The sequence below is a fragment of the Bubalus kerabau genome, chromosome 19, assembly GCF_029407905.1.
Source record: "Bubalus kerabau isolate K-KA32 ecotype Philippines breed swamp buffalo chromosome 19, PCC_UOA_SB_1v2, whole genome shotgun sequence".
NCBI lineage: Eukaryota > Metazoa > Chordata > Mammalia > Artiodactyla > Bovidae > Bubalus > Bubalus kerabau.
In genome coordinates, this window is record NC_073642.1 from 15,599,056 (window position 1) to 15,621,840 (window position 22,785).

At 45.9% G+C, this 22,785-nt stretch overlaps 1 protein-coding gene across 3 annotated transcripts in view; it reads right to left on the minus strand.

Annotated features, from left to right (window-relative positions):
- SLCO3A1 (solute carrier organic anion transporter family member 3A1) overlaps nucleotides 1–22,785 on the minus strand; it is a 370,800-nt gene that overhangs the window by 18,534 nt on the left and 329,481 nt on the right. For all 3 annotated transcript variants that reach the window (XM_055556072.1, XM_055556070.1, XM_055556071.1), the window contains exons 8-9: nucleotides 8,409–8,584; nucleotides 4,463–4,527 (exon numbers count right to left, since the gene is read on the minus strand). In XM_055556072.1, the coding sequence (XP_055412047.1) occupies nucleotides 4,463–4,527; nucleotides 8,409–8,584 (241 nt within the window). The remainder of the gene's footprint in view (nucleotides 1–4,462; nucleotides 4,528–8,408; nucleotides 8,585–22,785) is intronic.

Genomic DNA, 22,785 nt, shown 5'->3' on the forward strand with positions numbered 1-22,785 from the left:
ATGGAGCACTTCCACCACCGCAGGAATGTCTAGTGGATGGTGTTGGTCTATGCCACTCCCAAAAGCTTGCTCCTCATTCTGGTCCTCCTGCTTTAATAAATAACATCTCCCATGTATCACATGATCCAAACCTTTCATAAGGCGCTGTCACTGTGGATTCCTCCCTCTTAGATGCTTCAGTCTGTACACTTCCATTCAGGGACTAGGCCTTGACACTTCTTCCTCTATCCACATCTCCCCATCTTGGTGGCCAGCATCCTCAGCATGCTTCTCCGTCAGCTCCCCTGTACACTAGTGGCTTAATATTCAGTTCCCACATTCTCTATGTGGTGGACAGTAGGCCTTTCTAATAATGCACAATGGATCTTACCCCCATGTTAAAGTCCATCAACAATTTCATTTGCCTTGGGGATAAAGGTCAACCTTGTCAACAGCGCAGCAATTCTTTCTGATCGTGTCCTTGACAGCCATCCTCTCCAGCCACAAGGGCTTCCTGCAGCCCCCAAACAGGCTTAAGCCTTTGTTCACTTCCAGGCTTTTGCTCCTTTAAGTCCCTCGGTCTAAAGCACTCTCTCCTTTTTGCTAGCAAGGTAACTCTTCTGCATTCTTCATGCTTCAGGTTAATATCACATCCTTTCACCCACTCTCCCATCCCCAACCCCAGGTTGGGTGGCTCTCCCACACATCCACCCTACACCTCTCTACTGACTGCATCTCCAGTTTCATCACACTGAACTGTGATGTCCTTACTTACCATCACCCATTACCCAACGGGGCCAAGCACAAACCTTGACAATGTCTTGAAATCTGATTTCTCGATTGGCCCTTCATTAACTGTAATGGTGGTTAATCTCATTGGGTGCTGCAGGAAATGGAATCGGGCCCAGTGCAAAGACTTCCCTGATAAGCCACTTTTAATTAAAAGACAAAACTGTGGCATATCCTTCTAGAGCTGTTTTCTAAACTCTGATGTGTGACCCAGTTGGACAATACAATCAATATAGTTGGTCATGACCCACTATTTTAAAAGAATGAAATAGAATAGAAAATATCAGAGCACATTACACATATTAAGGGTGAATATTTTTCATGAAATCTTTGCTTCAGTTGTATTTATGCATATGAATGCACTGGGCCACAATATAAAGTTTATCTCTTGCTGTAGATTATAATCACAGAAGTTGCAAAATACTCGTTTAGATAATGTTTGAGCTTTAGAGCAACATATAGTGATCTTAATGGTGTCACATTACACATGCTGTATAATTTTCCATTTCTGTCTTCAAGTGTCTTATAATTTTCATTATTTTCATTTTGAAAACAACTTGCAAATTTTTCTTACATTTTGTGTTATCAAAATTATTCTGAAGGTTATTTTTTAGTCACTATATTGAGTCCTCAGCATGTGTTTAGAGGTACAAAAGACCTCTGTAGTAATGCCATTAATGGAGGGCTTTTTGTTTCCCTGTTCAGCTCCTAAAGGAATTCCCTAAGAGCAATGCTGGGCTCACTTGCCTGGGTATGGTTCACGAAGCTCTGAACACATTAGATACTCAATAAATGTCAGTTTGTTGAGTGAATGTGTATGTAGAATGGAAGTAGTGAAAGTGAAAGTCACTCAGTTGTGTCCGACTCTTTGTGGACCCATGGACTGTACAGTCCATGGACTTCTCCAGGCCAGAATACTGGAGTGGGTAGCCGTTTCCTTCTCTGGGCATCTTCCCAACCCAGGGATCAAACCCAGGCTTCCCCACTGCAGGTGGATTCTCCCCCAGCTGAGCCACCAAGGAAGCCTGCATGTGGGATGGTTTCACCATTTTCAGAAATAAGGGTCTCCAACCTGCTACCTGATATTACACATTCATCTGTCCATCCACCTAACCAGGGTGGGATGGGGGGCATCACCACTCATGCATTTTCTCTCCTCCCAATGATGAGAGAAAAAAAACCCACCATAATTAGTACCCTGTGTAGTTGGCTCTAAAGGCCACTACGAGTTCTTGGAAGGCCTAAAATGTTTTAGTTTGAATTACAGTTGAACTTGTTTGCACTGGGTATTACTATACCTGGTTACTATTTCTGGTTCTCTTTTCCATGAACCAGAAATAAGACAAAGATGCTATTTAAGATTCTCCATTTATGCATAAATATGAAATTTAGAAAGATGGTAATGATAACCCTGTATGCGAGACAGCAAAAGAGACACAGATGTATAGAACAGTCTTTTGGACTCTGTGGGAGAGGGAGAGGGTGGGATGATTTGGGAGAATGGCATTGAAACATGTATAATATCATATAAGAAACAAATTGCCAGTCCAGGTTCGATGCAGGATACAGGAAGCTTGGGGCTGGTGCACTGGGATGACCCAGAGGGATGGTATGGGGAGGGAGGTGGGAGGGGAGTTCAGGACTGGGAACACGTGTACACCCGTGGCAGATTCATGTTGATATATGGCAAATCCAATACAATATTGTAAAGTAATCAGCCTCTAATTAAAATAAATAAATTTAAATAAAAAAAAAAAAGATTCTCCATTTATCCCAACAATGTGGACTGACAGTGATTGAGAAGATTCCCAGGTCTTGTCATGGACATGGCAAAAGAGGTCACAACCTTAACTGGAAGTGATTTGCTACAGGCAGAGCTGGGGCAGATGTCAAGTGTTTTCCATTCCCCAGGGAGGACCTCATCTTATTCATGGATTTAAGGGTGAATGTTTTTCTTTCACATAGCAATTATATAGAATATAATCTCATTATGAAAGTAATAAACATATATATTTTTTCATTCACATTTTAAAAATGAATTTATAAAATATCATTTATAGCCTCACTATTCAATTATAATAGCTGATACCATTTTCTTATCTAGCTTTCCAGTATTTTCCCCTATATAGATATCCCTGATAGCTCAGTTGGTAAAGAATCTGCCTGCAATTCAGGAATCTGGGTTTGTTTCCTGGGTCTTGAAGATCCCCTGGAGAAGGTAAAGGCTACCCACTCCAGTATTCCAGCCTGGAGAATTCCATGGACTGTATAGTCTGGGGGATCGCAAAGAGTTGGACACAACTGAGGGACTTTCATGTATACTTTAAAAACATTTGCATATACAATATAGACCTCCTTTTTCTCTCCACTCACCATGTACCCTTTCCAAGTTTATCAATATTTTTCTTTCCAGTTTAAAGGGGTACATAAATCCTACTGAAATTAGAACCCATAATGGATTTAACTAATTCCCTGCTGATGGATGTTTGAATTGTTGCCAATTTTTCACTTTTATGAATATTTTTATAAACATTTCTATAGTTAGTCTTTGTGCTCATTCAGGTTATATACTATTTGGAATGAGAACTTTTTACTCTGAAGGTATAGGCCATGGTTATCTTCCTTTTCATTTTTATTTATCACTTAATGTCCACTAAAGAAGACCACAGCCTTATCCTTTCAAGAAAAAAAAAATGTCATCCTATCTTGATCTTGGCCTTGACAAAGGGAGTTCATAAAGCAGCAGTGTGGTCCACAGGGAGAAGGTTTATCTGATTGGCTTTTCCAGCTTCTCCTCAGCTGGTCCCAGCACTCCAGGAGGACCATGGGCTATTCCCATCTTAGACTTAATTCCTTCTGTCCATACCAAACTATGGAATTTGGCTTTATAGCATGAAGGTCATATTTGCCTTATCCTAGAAACCCAAGGTGGAGAAGGCGATGGCACCCCACTCCAGTACTCTTGCCTGGAAAATCCCATGGATGGAGGAGCCTGGTGGGCTGCAGTCCATGGGGTTGCTAGAGTCAGACACGACAGAGCGACTTCACTTACACTTTTCACTTTCATGCATTGGAGGAGGAAATGGCACCCCACTCCAGTGTTCTTGCCTGGAGAATCCCAGGGATGGGGGAGCCTGGTGGGCTGCCATCTATGGGGTTGCACAGAGTCGGACATGACTGAAGTGACGTAGCAGCAGCACCAGCAGCAGTAGCAGCAGAAACCCAAGGTAAATAAACTAAATCAGTTTGGAAAAATTTAAAGGATGCGAAGTTTCCATTTGGGAAGCATTATGAGAATACTTCTCTCCCCCAGCTGGCAGCCCCATAAATGAAGCATTTCACAAGCTGCTCATGGGTTGCTTAATGAGGGTGCCCAATGACACCATCAAATTCCTTTCTTTTTGGTTCCTCACTTTTCCTCCTTGTGCCAATGAAAATTCAGGGTGGCATGAAAACACAGTTAATATCAACAAAAACTCTGTGATATCCAGGGAGTGTGTGAGTGTAGGTCTAAACCCTGAACAACATTTAACAGACCTTTCTCTTGTTATCAAAATTAAACTTCATAACAAAGACAGCTGAAGGGATGATTCCAGTGATATGTACTCACCTGGTCCTGACTGCACTGATATATGCACTCACCTGGTTATAAGCGTCCGATTCACTACTGAGGGAAGAAAGAAAGAATACGTACCCAGCAAACGGAGGAGGAGAAAAAGAACTCCCAGGGCGTAGGATTTGAGTTCAGGGCTGACTGTCCTACATGCGAAGAGATGAAGAGGAAAAAAGAGAAGATTCTTATCACTTCACTTTAATTAACAGACCCCAGAGTCATTCACTGCTGTCCATCAGAGCCCTTCCTTAGAAAATTATTAATGGTTTTGTTCTTTTGCTTTTTTCACCTTCCCGGCCAAAAGTCTGAAAAATCACTGCAACTGCAGGGACAAGATAAGTTTAGGAATTTAGCAGTGTTTTTTATTAACTAAAACTAGTCATTTGAAGGATGGAATGCAAATTTGTTCCGAAAGTCTTCATTTAAAGGCATTTTGCATTTGCCAGCATGGGGAAACATCTTAAGTTGGTGGGTACATGTATCAGGGGAAATATCAATGGGGAAGACAGTTCCCCTTATGCTACTCAGATAGGCCAGAACCATAAACACCTCTGTCATTCTGCATCATTTTGCGAAATCAACCAGATTAGCATGGGTTGGTTCCCTAGATGGACCACTTGTGAAACAGTCCATTCATCTATATCCAGCTTTGGTACCTTTTAAACTGGAAAGGTACCTTTATTTGGCCTTCCCAGGTGGCTCAGTGGGAAAGAATCTGCCTGCAGGAGACGTGAGTTCGGTCTCTGGGTCAGGAAGACCCCCTGGAGGAGGAAATGGCAACCTGTCCCAGTATTTTTGCCTGGAGAATCCCATGGACAGAGGAGCCTGGTGGGCCACAGTCCATGGGGTCACAAAGAGTCGGACACGACTGAGCGACTAACACACACACAGCTTTATATGGTCACATGCCTTTGTTTTGAACTGACTCAGTGCCCCTGGCTTTGGTTTACCCATAGCAGTCCCTGAGCACGATCTTTTCATACATTTTCTAGAACATTCTCACACTGTCTGGGGTAAGAGTGACAGGAGCGGGGTTTGGAAATGATGACTGATTGCAAGTAGAGAGGCCCTCACAGCTAGTCCCAGATCTCCTCTGTCAGGCCTCTTACTCTTGAACTAGTACTGACTCAATGCTTGTCTTTCTCCTTGAGGCCAAGGACTATTTGTGTCTCATTCATCATCAGTGTGGTGTGTGACATACAGCAGATGCTGGGTAATAAAACACAAACAAACAAACCAAAAAACAAGAGGCCGGGGACTTCCCTGGTGGTTCGGTGCTAAGAATCTGCCTTCCAATGCAGAAGTCGCAAGATCGACCGCTGGTCGGGAAACTAAGATCCCATGTGCCATGGAGCGACTGAGCCTGTGCACTCCGGAGCCCGAGCCCCGCAACTAGAGTCTGTATGCCACAATGAAAGGTCCCTGATGACACAATTAAGACCTGATGCAGCCAAATAAATACTGAAAACAAAGAGCCCAGTGCTGGCCCCTACGTGACTTATTAAATAGCCGGTATCCTCACGCCTGTGGATGTCCTGAGTGCTGCTGTTGGTAAGTATGCTTCTGTCTGGAGTAAGAGTGGAAGTGGGCCCACTGCTCTGGGATGGGACAAGGGCTGGTGCCCATAATCTGGGCTGTGGCTCAGACCGTCTGTGCCCTTGTGTCTGCCTAGAACATCTGTGATGGCACGTACCTCCAGCTGGCCCCAGCAGCGTGGAGCTATGAGGTGCACAGGGCCCCACCTAGGTCATTTAGGCCATCTGTTGCTGGTCCACTGAAAGGGAATCACATATTTCCTGAAAATCTCCAAGAGCTGTTTATCAAGCTGAGATTTGGACATGATTCAGGTTTCGGCTGACTCTCTGTGTTTGGTCTGCAGCCACAACTACTGAGCTGGGTTTTTGCAGCAGAGTCAAGGGCAGAGAAAAAAGGGGACCAGTCATTGCTAAAGGCTGTAAGGGTCATTTTTCTTGCTTTTTGGTGCCTTTTGTGTGTCAACTGGTACAATACAACTTCATGGGAATTCCTAGCAACAAAAATAATGCAGCCACCCCAAACCCATGCCTGAGATCTGATGGGTTTTGTTCAGTGCATATTATATATAATCATCCTCCATATATAAGTTAAATTCAACAGTTCATTTCATGAACACTTCTCATATTCTTAAGAATTTTCATTATTCCACTGAGCTGTGGGACTATAATTTAACTCACTATTCCAATTCAGATTTTTCTGCTATTATAGTTAACACTGTAATAAAAATCTGTGTGCATTCAGCTTTTCTTCTCGTAGAGTATTTTCTTAAGATAAGTGGCAAGGGGTAGGGTTACGTCATTAAAAAAAAAAACAAACTGAACGTTTTTATGGCTCTTGAACTCATATTTGCCACCTTGCTTTTATGAAAGGATCAGTATGTTTCTCAATGGCAGCAGAAAGGTGTGACTTTACCTGTTTTGTTAGAGCCTTGCTTACAGAACTGGGTGTGAATTTTAAAAAATTATTTTTTCAAATTTAACAAGTATAAAATGGCAATTTGCTATTGTACCATTATTGCTTCTGCACATTGAAAAAGCTTTGCTAAAAACTTTAAAACATAAGTACTTTGTATAAATCCTTTTCCTTATGAATTCTAACCAAGATCAGGAAATGTAGTAGACACAGAGAGGCTGGATAAAGCAGCTGCAAATGTTACATACCAGGGCTTCCCTGGTGGCTCAGTGGTAAAGAATCTGCCTGCCAATGCAGGAGATATGGGTTCAGTCCCTTGGTCAGGAAGATCTCCCAGAGAAGGAAATGGCAACCTACTCTGGGATTCCTGCCTGGGAAATCCCATGGACAGAGGAGCCTGATGTGCTACAGTCCATGGGGTCACAAAAGAGTTGAACACTTAGCGACTTAAACAACAATAAAATGTATATTTGTACAGGCTGCATCCAAGCATTTCATTCCTACTTTTATCTCCAGCCCTTGGGATTGAATTGGTTTGTTTAGATAACTACATCCTGGTAAGATGGGTCTATCTGTGCTTGGTACCACTTCCTCTGTAAAAGATGGTCACCAGACATGAAGCCTGCCTCTTCTGGATTCCTCACACGAATCTAGATAACTTTGCAACAGTGTAAGTTACTCAGAAAATTACTCAATAATTCACCTTTGAGACACCTCACTACCCCCCACGATAGTTTCCGAGAAACGGGGAAACACAGAATTATGGCTGACTCTCTCCAATTATCCATCTGTACAAAAGCAGTCACTGCTTGCTTCCACGAGCCACTCAGCACTGCATCACACCTTGTCAATGACCTGTTATATCTTTACAGAGTTTGCACACACATGGTCTCAGTAGGACCCAGCCCACTGCAGGAGGCAGGCAGGACCATTGACATTGCCTCCAGTTCCAGATTCAGAAACAACACTGAACCCAAGGTCATACTACGAATCAGTGCCCTGAGACAGGAGCCAGGCACGGGGACTCGGCTATTCCCATGCCATTTTCATTTCACTCCAACGGTGTTGCTCTTTGCAAATATCAATGAAAGACTTCAGTACCTTTCAAAATTACCTGCAGAGTCTGTTCCTGGTAGGACATGAAAGTGCAGTGTTTTCTCTTGGGCTGTGCTTTCTACTTTTGGCGTGAAAGTTCAAAGTGTTAGTCGCTCAGTCACGTCTGACTCTTTGCAACCCCACAGACTGTAGCCCACCAGGCTCCTCTGTCCATGGGGATTCTCCAGGCAAGAATACTAGAGTGGGTTGCCATTCCCTTCTACAGGGGCTCTTCCCAACCCAGGGATTTAATCCAGGTCTCTTGGATTGCAGGCAGATTCTTTACTGTCCGAGCCACTGGGGAAGGCTTACTTCTGCTGTGAGGTTTCCATCAAACACAACTGATTCCTACCAGCCTACAGAAGCTGGCTTGCAAGACTCAAGCAGTCCCCAGAGCTCTGATTTCTGGGAGAACTGCAGACACGCAGCAGGGAGGGAGGCGGGGCAGGGCGGCTGGCTCTCCGGTCCCTGGGGCTATGCTTACCTGATGAGGATGATGACCGAAGGCGTCTGAGCCATGGCCCCGATCATGCTACAGACACACATCACACACAGGAAGGTGAGGAAGGCCTCTTGACACCCGGGACTGGGGCATTTTCCAGGAATCACGGTTGCGTTCTCAGGTGGGATGGTCATGAGGCATGCACAGCCAGTGAGATTCTGGAAGGGAAGCAGTCAGCCCTGTTAACTGGGGCTATCTCCCCTCTCCAGATCTAAAGCCATCCATCAGCTGGGTCTGTCACAGCCTGATTATGCATTCTGGAGCATTTCAATAATTAGGCCTGAATCAACGAATTAGCTTTTTTTGAAGGAGGCTGCAAAACACATGCAAAATAAAGGAATATTTATGGGGAGGAGAGCTGATTTCCCCGTCTCCTGTGTATTTCATTTCTATGCCCCAGAATTCCTCGATAAGCCCACACCGTAGACAAATGCGTTGCCCAACCCCCATACGATTAGAGAGGAAATTGTGCTTCCACAATGTGATAAAACACTGGCAAATTAACAATGTAATCACTTGCCAATTTGTCCTCTCTTTTGTGCAGTTATAATTACACTGAAGTGTATTGAAAGAAGTAAATCAGGTAACCTGCATATGGTTGCTGGTTCATTGCCCACCATGGCACCTGGAACAAAGCGTGTGCGCTGCCATGCGTAAAGTTGCTGGGCTTGTGGGGCCGTGAGAGGGGGCTGACTAATGGGAGACTTCTCGAGTGGCTGAGAGAGCAAAGAGGGTGCAGAGATGACAGGGAGCTTAGAGCGGATGGTGGGGAGTGAGCTGGAGACCAGCGAGATACATTGATTAATATATGATCAGAGAGGAGAAAGCCAAGCAGCTGCATTCCATTTGATCTTCGGGTGGATTCTTGCCCAGCTGCCCCGGCTCCCCAGCATGGTCCTGGCTCATGCTCCAGAGGAGTTTCTGATGGCAAAGGGAGGAACAAGGGCGCAGGGAAAGGCAGCGCTAGCCAACAGCCAAGCCAATTAAGGTTTGATAATAATAGTGCAGAGGTCTTTAATGAATACAAAATGAAAACAATCATAAATGATTCATTGCTTTTCTTTCCAGGGCTGCTTGGCTCTCAGAGCACATGCTGGGGTAAATCCTCCTGAGGGTCAAACAAATCCTCTTTGGTTTTTACGTGCCCCCTCCTTAGCCCGTCTCTCATCCTTGCACTTCTCCTCCTCCCTCTCCCTTTCTTTCCCCGCCAGATGTAACAGACTGGGGCTCCATCCTGTATGACTGTGCCCCACAAGAAACTTTTACCCGTAGGAAGTAGGGGGAGACACAGGGTGGGCTGGACCCCTCTTCCTAAGCCATTTTCTGACAACAGGTGCTTTTGTATAAATGGCCCCATTACAGCACCCAGAGGCATCTCCCGTCGTGAAAGGTGCTGAGGCTCAGCCCCTCTGTGTCTTTGCATACATCTCTGTCCAGAGAAATCACAGATCTTCTTCAAAACCCAGCACTGACATTTCATTTGGCTGCAAGGCCTCCTCAGTTGCCCCAATCTGAGCTGGCACTTCCCTCCACGGGGACACACTCCTCACCCCATGGCAGAGACCATTGCTATCCTTCTGGAGGAGACCTTAAGCTCCTGGGATAAGAATGAGTCATTTCTGTGATTTATCGAGCACCATCTTATAGCACAGTGCTGAGACGCAGTAGAGGAAACTCAACAGGTGGTTTTAGGATGCGAATGGGAACAGATCTTCCTCTACTTTTATCAGGAAACAGGGCTTCTCCCTGAAAGAGCTGATTCATTGGAAGAATCCCTGATGCTGGGAAAGATTGAGGGCAGGAGGAAAAGGGGCAACAGAGGATGAGATGGTTGGATGGCATCATTGACTCAATGGACATGAGTTTGAGCAAACTCCGGGAGATAGAGAAGGACAGGGAAGCTTGGTATGCTACAGTCCATGGGGTTGCAAAGAGTCAGACACGATTCACTGACTGAATAACAAACAAGGGCTTCTCCTCAACTCAAATTGAAAATGCCACTTCCCTCTCTTCTGAGGAGAGGAAACTGATCCTTCCTCTCCCCACACCCTGAACGCTGAAGCTAAACTTTTCCAGCTGTTCATGCTCACTACCTCCACGCTCTTGACTCACTCCAGCCGGCTTAGATTCCTACATGCAGCGATCAGATCAGCTAAGCTCACCAGTGACCTCCACAGACGACCCCTCCATCCACTTTTCTCCCCCTGGAGCCCCTTGAGTGCATGCCTGTGACCCACTGCCTTCATGGCTTCCACGGCTCACCCTCTGGTTTCCTTCTTCCCTTTTGCATTTTCCTTGCTGGCACCTGCCCCCTCTCCTACTTGAAAATGCCGGAGCTCCTTGGGGCTCTGGTCCAGATTCTCTTCCCTTCTTGCCCTGCACTTTTCCCTAGATTGTGTTACATCCATGTGCTTTCTGATGGAGCTCCCCAGGTGGCGCTAGTGATAAAGAACCTGTCTGCCAATGCAGGAGACGTTAAGAGACACGGGTTCAATCCCTGGGCCAGGAAGATCCCCTGGAAGAGGGCATGACAACCCACTCCAGTGTTATTGCCTGGAGAATCCCATGGACAGAGGAGCCTGGCAGGCTACAGGCCATGGGGTCACGTGGAGTCAGACACGACTGAGCAACTGAGCATGCATGCAGATGGTTTCTGATGACTCTCCTAAAATTTCATCTCTAACTCACACCCGTCCCAGACCCACCCGGGATGCCCCTTCCTAAGCCTCTGAACATGCTGAGACATCAAAACCAACTCCAGGATGAGCACCCTGTATGGGATTCTGCGCTGGCATCTTGGCACTACTCTACCATCCAGGGCAGGGAACCATCTCCTTAGGATTCCCTTCCCTGCAAGATGAGAGCTGGACCAGAGGAAACACAGAAGAGATTTGTAAGTGAGGCAGGGGCTATTACTCTCAGATGGTCAGACCTGGGGACAGACAAATGTGGAGGTGCCCAGAAGAAGCCGGTTGGCCCTACCATCCCTGTGTACACCCACCTTCTTTTCTGACCACCCTGCTGACAACAGAGGCCCTGTGCCCACCTCTACTGACCTGGATGCAGTCTTGCTGACGTTCCTGAGTGCCCCCTTCATCTCACTGAGCAGCCCGCTGGGCACAGCTTCTGGGGAATTTCCCATAAGCCTCAGCCTGCCCACCTGAACTGATACTTCTGGGGGTGTGGTGACTTTTCTCCAGCCCTTCATCTCACTTCTTCTGGATCCCAATTCCCCAACTCCGCCATGCTACATAAGTTCTATTTCCTATACTAAACTCTGTACTTCCAAAAGACGTGTGGGTGCTGTTTTCCTGACCAAACCCTGACAGATATATACATTCCCAGCCTCCATCTCCTTTCCTTCCACATCTCTTATCTTAGAAATGACAAACGCTATATAAATGTGATGGTAAATTCTCGACCTCCCCTGTACTCCTATGTCAAAGCTTCCTCGTCACCATAAGGCTAATAAGGACAGAAACCACTGTGGTTTTGAAAAGGAATCCAAATTGGAAAAGAAGAAGTAAAGCTCTCACTGTTTGCAGATGACATGATCCTCTACATAGAAAACCCTAAAGACTCCACCAGAAAATTACTAGAACTAATCAATGACTATAGTAAAGTTGCAGGATATAAAATCAACACCCAGAAATCCCTTGCATTCCTATACACTAATAATGAGAAAACAGAAAGAGAAATTAAGGAAACAATTCCATTCACCATTGCAACGGAAAGAATAAAATACTTAGGAATATATCTACCTAAAGAAACTAAAGACCTATATATAGAAAACTATAAAACACTGGTGAAAGAAATCAAAGAGGACACTAACAGATGGAGAAATATACCATGCTCATGGATTGGAAGAATCAATATAGTGAAAATGAGTATACTACCCAAAGCAATCTATAGATTCAATGCAATCCCTATCAAGCTACCAACAGTATTCTTCACAGAGCTAGAACAAATAATTTCACAATTTGTATGGAAATACAAAAAGCCTCGCCAAAGCAATCTTGAGAAAGAAGAATGGAACTGGAGGAATCAACCTACCTGACTTCAGGCTCTACTACAAAGCCACAGTTATCAAGACAGTATGGTACTGGCACAAAGACAGAAATATAGATCAATGGAACAAAATAGAAAGCCCAGAGATAAATCCACGCACATATGGACACCTTATCTTTGACAAAGGAGGCAAGAATATACAATGGATTAAAGACAATCTCTTTAACAAGTGGTGCTGGGAAATCTGGTCAACCACTTGTAAAAGAATGAAACTAGAACACTTTCTAACACCATACACAAAACTAAACTCAAAATGGATTAAAGATCTAAACATAAGACCAGAAACTATAAAACTCCTAGAGGAGAACATAGGCAAAACACTCTCTGACATACATCACAGCAGGATCCTCTATGACCCACCTCCCAGAATATTGGAAATAAAAGCAAAAATAAACAAATGGGACCTAATTAACCTTAAAAGCTTCTGCACATCAAAGGAAACTATTAGCAAGGTGAAAAGACAGCCTTCAGAATGGGAGAAGATAATAGCAAATGAAGCAACTGACAAACAGCTAATCTCGAGAATATACAAGCAACTCCGACAGCTCAACTCCAGAAAAATAAACGACCCAATCAAAAAATGGGCCAAAGAACTAAATAGACATTTCTCCAAAGAAGACATAAAGATGGGTAACAAACACATGAAAAGATGCTCAACATCACTCATTATCAGAGAAATGCAAATCAAAACCACTATGAGGTACCATTTCACACCAGTCAGAATGGCTGCGATCCAAAAGTCTACAAGTAATAAATGCTGGAGAGGGTGTGGAGAAAAGGGAACCCTCTTACACTGTTGGTGGGAATGCAAACTAGTACAGCCACTATGGAGAACAGTGTGGAGATTCCTTAAAAAACTGGAAATAGAACTGTCTTATGATCCAGCAATCCCACTGCTGGGCATACACATTGAGGAAACCAGAAGGGAAAGAGACACGTGTACCCCAGTGTTCATCGCAGCACTGTTTATAATAGCCAGGACATGGAAGCAACCTAGGTGTCCATCAGCAGATGAATGGATAAGAAAGCTGTGGTACATATACACAATGGAGTATTACTCAGCCATTAAAAAGAAGACATTTGAATCGGTTCTAATGAGGTGGATGAAACTGGAGCCTATTATACACAGTGAAGTAAGCCAGAAAGTAAAACACCAATACAGTATACTAACGCATATATATGGAATTTAGAAAGATGGTAACAATAACCCTGTGTACGAGACAGCAAAAGAGACACTGATGTATAGAACAGTCTTATGGACTCTGTGGGAGAGGGAGAGGGTAGGAAGATTTGGGAGAATGGCATTGAAACATGTAAAATATCATGTATGAAACGAGTTGCCAGTCCAGGTTCGATGCACGATACTGGATGCTTGGGGCTGGTGCACCGGGACGACCCAGAGGGATGGAATGGGGAGGGAGGAGGGAGGAGGGTTCAGGATGGGGAACACATGTATACCTGTGGCGGATTCATTTTGTTATTTGGCAAAACTAATACAATTATGTAAAGTTTAAAAATAAAATAAAATAAAAAAGAAAAGAAACCACTGTGGTTTTGTTTCCTGACTTATCCCTAGCTCAAGAGGACAGTACTGAATGAATGAATCAATGAATGAATGAATGAACCCTCAAGGTCCGTTCGTTTTACCACATCCTAAACAACTAAACAACAAAGACAAAACATCCCTCAAACCCTGCCCTAGTTCAAACCACCCCATCCTTTTCTCTTTGGTCCCTCCTGTAGCCTGTGAGGAAAAAGTGATTTGGGACTGGGGTCCTTAGAACCACGTGGACTCAGAGAGTGCTCAGGTATAAACAGGAAACTGGCCCATCCATGAGGAGCTGGCTTAGAACTCAGACCCTGGGAACTGAGTTCTGACTCTTGTAGCCTTTAGGACTGTGAGGTGATCAGTAGCCTTTGAATGAACTGTGTGACTGGTGAGCTCTGTTTAGTTTAACGAGTACTTTGTAATTGGAACCTACACCCAGTCTTAGATTTCTGCTCTGCACCTGGGCTATGGCTCAACTGTATTCCATTTACCGTAAGAGGAAACTGCCTGGACTGCCTCTGCTCTGAGATGTGAAAATCCCCTTCTGAAGAGGGTCTTCCCTTGATTGGGCCGTGGTCGTGGCCCTACTGGAATGGTACAGAAATAAGATGCCTTTATGTCAGTGACTACCCAGTCCATATGGTCCAGGTAAGGCAAACTTGTCCAAGAAGGCACAATCCCGTGAATGGTGTGAGTGAATGGTGGGGCCGAGCCATCCTGGGATGTGCAGCCAAGGTATGGGGAGGGGTGAGAGCATAGAGCCAGGGAGAATGGGACAAGAATGGACCCAGGGCAGGCTGGGTGGCTGGACAGAAATGAGGTCCCTGTTGGGCTATAGGTGTTAGGAGAGAGGAGAACGGGCCCGTGACCAGTGGCGATACTGGCTTGCCCTGGTGCCAAGGAGAGACGCTGGAAATGGATGTGCGTGCATGCTCAGTTGCTCCATTCCTGTCCAACTCTTTGCAACTCTATGGACTGTGGCCTGGGCTCCTCTGTCCATAGGATTCTCCAGGCAAGAAAACTAGAGTGGCTTGCCATGCCCTGCTCCAGAGGATCTTCCTGACCCAGGGATCAAACCCATGTCTCCTGCATTGCAGGTGGATTCTTTATCCACTGGCCACCTGGGAAGCCCCCTGAAAATGGATGGGTCCCCCCCAAAGGACCTAGGCAACTCTGTACTCATTTATTCAGATTAAACCTATTTGAGATGAGCTGTAAAAGAGGCTGGGGAGGAGGTAAGTGCTAGTGATCTGAGTGGGAACTTGGATGGGTTTCCCTCTTGGTTACAAGAGTCAATTCGACAGGATGAACAGAAAACACGGGTGGTCCGAAGGCCTAGGGTACAGGCTGGAACATTCCTAGGACCCTGCCCACAGAGAATCCAAGGGTAAATGCTAAGCATAAGTCCGAAGGCAAGGGATGGAAAAGGTCCTTTATTTGGGCCCAGGTGATACAAGAGACTGCAGATTGATCTAGAATCTTCCCTCCTGATGTCCCAGTGTGGTGGAAATAATTATCACAGGGTGCATAATTGGAAGAGAGGACTTTCCAGCACTGGGGCTTCACCTTACGATCCCAAGCGAGCAGGGAGGAGTAGGACAGGCCTTTGCTGATATTGACTTGGCACACAGGTTAACTGAGACCTGCGAGAGCCCTGACCACTGGAAAGCCTGAAAATACAGAGACAACCTGGGCAGCACGGACTCAGTGCACAGGAGTCTGAGCAAACTCCAGGAGACAGAGAAGGACTGGGAAGCCTGGCGTACTGCAGTCCATGGCATCGCAAAGAGTCAGACACGACTGAGCGACTGAACAGCAGCAACCTGGGTATGAGGGAAGGAGAGGCTCGTGGGTGGGGATCTGATTCTCACCCTGTGTGTATACAACAGTCCAGAATGCAGGTGGACCTTGGCAACTGCCTGCCGATGATCACATCCTGCATAAAGTGGCAGCCCCCTAGCGCTGTCCTTGGCGGCCCTCAATATATTTAACTATGAAGAAAGCACATTAGGCTCCAGGAAAGGAGTTTACCATTCCTGACCTGGCAAATGTCTGGTTTTCCATCCACATGGCAAAGGAACGTCTTCCCAGTCTGCCATTCTCTGGGGGAGAAATGATGTGAGAGTTGGAGTCTCTGCCTGGTACCATGCGTGGGTGGCAGGACCGGGCTTTCCTACCCTGAGAGATCTCGTTGATAATTAGATGGCCCCATTGCATACAGAGGAGCTGGCCTGACAAGAATTGGAAGCAGTGGTGGTGACTTGGCGGACGGGGTGGGATTAGCTCGGAAATTCTACGAGAATTTATCCTACAGGCAGACTTGCCCGGGCATAGAATGACATAAGTCCAACTCCAGTCACAACACTGCCTGCAGGAACTAAAGTTTTGCATCCACCTGACTGCCCATCAATAGGGGTTGGTTAGATACACTCCAGTAGGCTCACACAATGGAAGATAATGCAGCTGCAAAAAGGTATCAGCATGCTCCTTACACACTAACATGAAAAAAGTCCACGATAAACTATTAACAACAAAAAAACACAAGTAACAAGCTACAGTACAAAACAGATAACCAACAAGGACCTACTGTTCAGCATGCTGCTGCTAAGTCACTTCAGTCGTGTCCGACTCTGTGAGACCCCATAGACGGCAGCCCACCAGGCTCCCCCGTCCCTGGGATTCTCCAGGCAAGAACACTGGAGTGGGTTGCCATTTCCTTCTCCAATGCATGAAAGTGAAAAGTGAAAGTGAAGTCGCTCAGTTGTGTCCAACTCTTAGTGACCCCATGGACTACAGCCTACCAGGCTTGTCCATCCATGGGATTTTCCAGGTAAGAGTACTGGAGTGGGGTGCCATTGCCTTCTCCCACTGTTCAGCATAGAGAACTAAATATAGGTACACGTTTTCTGTGTACTTTTTCTGTACACTTTACTGAAAATAAACACACTATAAATCACCTATATTTCAATTAAAGATAAACAAGCTATTGAGAAAGTAGCATTGACACATATACATTGCTGTGTGTAAAACAGATAGCTAGGGAGAACCTGCTGCATAGCACAGGGAGCTCAGCTAGGTGCTCTGTGATGCCTGGAGGGTGGGGCGGGGGTGGGAGGGGATATATGTACATATATAACTGATTCACGCTATTGTGCAGCAGAGACTAATATAACATTGTAAAGCAATTATCCTCCTATTAAAATGGCAAAAACAATGACAAACAGTAAACAAACAAGCTACAGAATAATACCTGGAATGTGCATGAAAACCCAGGAGCATATACAAGAAACTAATAATAGTAATTACCTACTGGGCAGAATCGTGGACTGAACAGCAGGTGAACAGGAGAGAGTAATGGAGAGGAGGAGTTCCCACTCCCTCCTGTTTATACTTCCTGGTTCTTGAGCCACACAAATGTACCATCTATTCAAAAAAATTTAAAAACTCCAGAAGAAGAAATCAACAGAAGAAGAGCACAGTCACTGAAAATTCTACTCTTGTTCTACATCCAGCCATTAATTTAAATTGAGAAATGTTTCTATTCACATGCAATGATGGGGATAAATAATTACAATAAAGCTGGAGACCATAAAAATAGAAAAATGACTCTCTTGAAGCTAGGATTCATTTTCCCATTGATGGAGGAAATCATTAGCATGCTATTTTGACAGCTCATATTACACGTACAAAATATTCCTCGGTAGTGTTTCTGAAGTATCTGGCAAATAAAGTTGTTTTTGTTTGGGCTTTTTCCCTCTGTATTCAATACTGAGGGATCAATTCTACTAATTGCACAAGTAAAACTAATCTCTAGGTTGAAAATGACATTTCTAAAATGGCAACCCACTCCAGTACTCTTGCCTGGAAAATTCCATGGATGGAGGAGCCTGGTAGGCTACAGTCCATGGGATTGAGAAGAGCTGGACACGACTGAGCAACTTCACTGACTTCACTAAGGGGACAGACAAGGGGGTGATGATGTTCTTTGTATTTCGAGCCTGTGAAAACTTGAATGTTTCTTTCTCAATGTCCTGAAATACTGATTTTGGCTTTCTTTCTGAAATGTATTCAGTTACCAGGAAAAAAGGGCTTCGTTGGTGGCTCAGTGGTAAAGAATCCACCTGCCAACACAGGAGATGTAGGTTTGATCCCTGGGTTGGGAAGATCCCCAGAGGAGGGCATGACAACCCACTCCAGCATTCTTGCCTAGGAAACCCCATGGACAGAGGAGTCTGGCAGGCTACAGTCCATGGGTTCTCAAAGAGTCGAACAGGACTTAGTGACTAAACAACAGCAGCAGCCAGGAAGTAACGGCAATTTCTATGAAAGGTAGGACCGGAGTCCTGTAGTTCAGAAGGGGGCCAGCCAGGGCAAGTGCTGACACACTCAGCGTCCTGCCCTGCTTCTGCCTGATGCCCGAGGTGGCAGAGGCCAGGGACGGCACAACAGCTGGGACGTCTTCCTTTGAATGATAACACACTCCCACGTGTCCTAGATTTTCACGGGATCTTTTTATGATTCAGCGAAGTTCCTCAGACCTTCTCCTGTCATTTATTACTGTCTTTTTGCAGCTTAGAATCTCTTCACCTCACTGGCCCAACCCCAGCCAGTATTTCCAGGTGAAGACCTCAGAGCCTGTCGCAAAGAGCGTCAGCAGCAACCCATGTGCCTCTAGGCAAAGGGGAAATTGAAACACAGCAAGAAGAAACGCGCTTGCGTGTTCCCTGGCAGGGTCACTGGCTGAAGGATAACGGCCACAGGGGAAAAACTCCGCAATGAAAGCGAGACCTCCATCCACCCTTCGTCCCGGTAACCTGCATCCCGTCAGAGCCTTAATGATCTCCTGCCAAGGGGCGGGGAAAGGGTTGCACTTTGGGGAGCACCAGGCTCACTCTCTGCTCTGGCATCCCGATGCGGAGGTTGGGCAGAGCCCAGGGGAGGGATGGAGCTGCAGCTCAGACAGATACCAGGCCCTTCCCTCTAGATTCTCCTCTTTCCTGACTCCCCGTGTCACCAGGTTCAAGGCTCCCCGCCACCCACCCTGTGCTCACACTCACGCCATACTCAGGTGCCCTCCCATCCTATCCTCCAGGCAAACACCCACGCATTCCCCGTGGATGAAGGCCAGCCCTGAGACCCGCTGTCCTGAACAAGGAGCCCCCTGCACGCATCCAAAATGGGGTAGCCACATTCCCTCCCTGCCATAGCACCTACTAGAGCTCCGTTCAAACCTGTGCTCGATAAATCCCTGTGGCCTGGAGGAGGGCACAGATGAGTCGTCTATCCTTAGCCCCCCACAAGCTGCTGTGCTGGACTTGTACTGACTTTGAACATTCCGCTGCTGGCTGACAGAAGCCTTTTTCTAAGTCAATTATTAACTACATCAGAAGGATACAACTTCCAGCAGTCAATCAGCAGCTCCCAACATGCTTTCTGTTGGAATAATTACTTCTGGGAGTGAAAGGGACAGAAACAATCTGGACAATATATTCCTGTCAAAGGAAGCTTAGAAAATTAGGTTGCCATCTTTTCCATCACCCCTCCTGGGCATGTGCAATGAGAATTAGATATTGTATATTAAATGCAATTCTGGAAACTTCCGTTGCTATCACTCAAGGAGAAATGAGATCAGACAACAAAAAACAAAACCTCAAGCCAGGGCAGGAAGGAAAGTCTGATATCAGGAAACCACTAACATGAACCAGATCTCCTAACAATCAGAGTGATTTCGTCGGTGATTTATTCACGTCTAATCGAGTTAGGGGGGATTTTCACAAGTCTGGATGGAAGCTGTCAAGTGGGGAGAGATGAGCACAGATGAGGTGTTCGGTATTGAAATCTACAGTGGCCAGCCTACCTGCCTGCCAGTTGTGGTATTACCACCTGAGTCTCTCTGGGGCACGCTGAGGTTGGCACAGTCTCCAGCCAGGCATGCAGAAAGCCTGGGGCCTTTACCAGAGCCATGGCTAACACTGGGAGTGCAAGGGTCCGCAGCAGAACCTCATCTATGGATGTGGGTGCCTAGTGATGGGCAAGTGATGGAGATGCAGGTGAACAGGGGCCATCCGGTCTGGTGGAGGAGGCCACCCTGCTGGGAGATCAGGTGCTGAGGCTTCTGTGGGGACCAGCTGAGTGCGGGGGTCAGTGCAGCCTCGGAAGCAGTGAGGAGGTGCGAGGAGGCTTCTGAACTCTGGATTAGGATGTGTTAAGGATTGTCAAGGGCTTAGGGGAACACCTGCCCTGATAAACAGCATGGACAGAGGTCCAGAGGTAAAAGAGAGCTGGGTACACAGGGGGCACCCCAAGAAGCCTGACTGTGTCAGCGGTTCTTCAAGAGGGGGGTGGAGTGGGGAGGCTGAGGTTGGAGAGGCAGCAGGGTCAGATCGTGAAGGTACAATGTCCCGACTGTGGGGCACACACATGCAGAGCTCCTTTCAGCTGGCGGAAAAGGCAGGCATACTAAAGAGAGAAGTCAGAGGGCCGGGGAAGACACTGAGACTGCTGTCCAGCAGACCCTGCGTTCCAACGCCGGCACCACCACGGTCTATGTGACCTCGGGCAAGGATTCCTCTGTAATCAGGGGATAACACCTCCTTCCAAGGTTGTTGTGAGGATGAGTGAGATAATACACATGGGGCTGGGGGTACAGGTGACAGAATGGCTGTGCCCACACTGGGAGAGGACTCCAGCAGATGCAGGTGGGAAAAATACAAAAGGGGGAAAGAGGGATGAAGAAACCTCTAGTTTGATGAAGAGTTTTTGGAGGGAGCTTGCAGACAAGAAGGGGCAAGGAAGAGGGAGTAAACATCCCAGGAATATAATCCACCCTTTTGGCATTTTCTCAAAATACTTGAAAGTATTTTGAAATTGCTTTTTGCTCCTTTTTGGTTGATGGCCTGAGATTCCTCTGACCTGGGGCCACGAGTGACCTGTGAAAGGCCCTGTCACCTGGCCCACACAGGCTCTCAGAGGAGCTTGCCAGTGTTGCAAGTTTCAGGGTTGTGGTTATTTTTAGGGCTGAACTGTCAAAAAGCCCCTTTCCAGGGTACACATAGCTCTGTAACCCTAAAGCCCTCGTCCACCTACGGGAAGACAAGGCATCCAGAGACCTGCCTCTGTGTGGAGAGTGTGACTCCCACCCCAGCCCTGGGACTTTCTCATTCTCTGCCTGGTAATTGCAGGGGGGTATCACCTCTCTGCATTGCCTGCACCCCAGCAGACAATATGAGGCCTCTCGTACTGTCAAGAAGAGGCAGGTGTCTGGGGAGTAAACGATATATGTCCAGAGGGAATCGGAGACGCTTGCCCTCTGTTGATAATTGCATTCCACAGCTTGCTGCTTCAGCAGCCAGAAGCAAACCCGGGCCTGATTAAGCTCTTATTCAATAAGCCTCTTGTCCAGGGAAGAACAGGAGACACACATTTTTTAGACCTTTTTTTTTGGTCAGAGAATGCTCTGGAACAGACTGCTTTGGTCTCAGGACACAAGCCTATACTGAGTCAATATCATTCTCATCACAGCACAGTAACCAAACTTGATTTATAATATAGCTTTTAGATATTAAAGTGTTAATGAAATTGTTGTCATGAAAAAGAATAGCTTGTACTTTTATTTTAACCATTCTCAAGGTCCCATCTCTTTTTAAAAATTCATTTCTACCCACTTAAGGAAACTGCCTTATCTACTTTAAAAAAATCAGTCCTTGCCCCTCCAACCCAAGGGTGATTTATTTTCTCTATAGAAAAATGTTAATAACTGGCCAAGAATCTAAATGTTAAATGTAAGGAAAAATGAGGTCTTTGGAAATGAAAACAAATGATACAGTTTTCTTCCTTCAAAGAAATAGCTGCTCCCAAAAGACACACAATAAGTAAAGGGGAGAAACAAATGATGTCAACTCTAAGTTCCTTGAAAGCAGCCACTCAAGCCTTCTTGTCTTTCTTTCCATCTCTGCATCTCCAGACATTTACAGAACACTTGTGGGCGCCAGGGCTCACTTAGGAAACTCACAGGTCAGGGCAGATGACAAACCCTTTTAACAGATCACTGCAGTGAAATGAGAAAGGTGCCTCCAGGAGAGACAGGTACCAAGACTGCAGAGGCAGGAAGCTCAAAGATAAAGGAGGGCAGGGATGGTTTCACAGAGGAGGGGGCATTTGAGTAGGGTACTGATGGGTGAGTAGGAGTTGTCAGACTGGAGGAAGAAGTAGGAAAAGACACAAGTTGTATGGAGAAAGCAGAATACCCAACCTGAAAGGAAGCACAGCTGAAGAGCATGGTGGAGGAAAGAGTGCCTAGACGTTATCTTCTAACTGATCAGAAAGGGTCTGATGCAGTGTTACTTAGGAACTGAACAACTGGCAGTCCAGTGGTTAGGACTCTGTGCTCTTACCGCTGGGCCTGGGTTCAGCCCCTAGTCTGGGAACTAAGATCCTGCCAGCCATGTGGCATGGCTGAAAATAAAACAATGAAATTCATTCTAGAATGCAAGGATGGTCCAATATTAGGAAACATATTTATACATCATGCTATGGACAGCAAGGAGATCAAACAATCAACACTAAATATTCATTAGAAGGACTGATGTTGAAGCTCCAATATTTTGACCACCTGATGCAAAGAGCCAACTCTGATGTTGGGAAAGATTGAAGGCAGGAGGAGAAGGGGACGACAGAGGATGAGATGGTTGGGTAGTATCATTTGTGATCCAAACAAAATCCGGGAGATAGTGAAGGACAGGG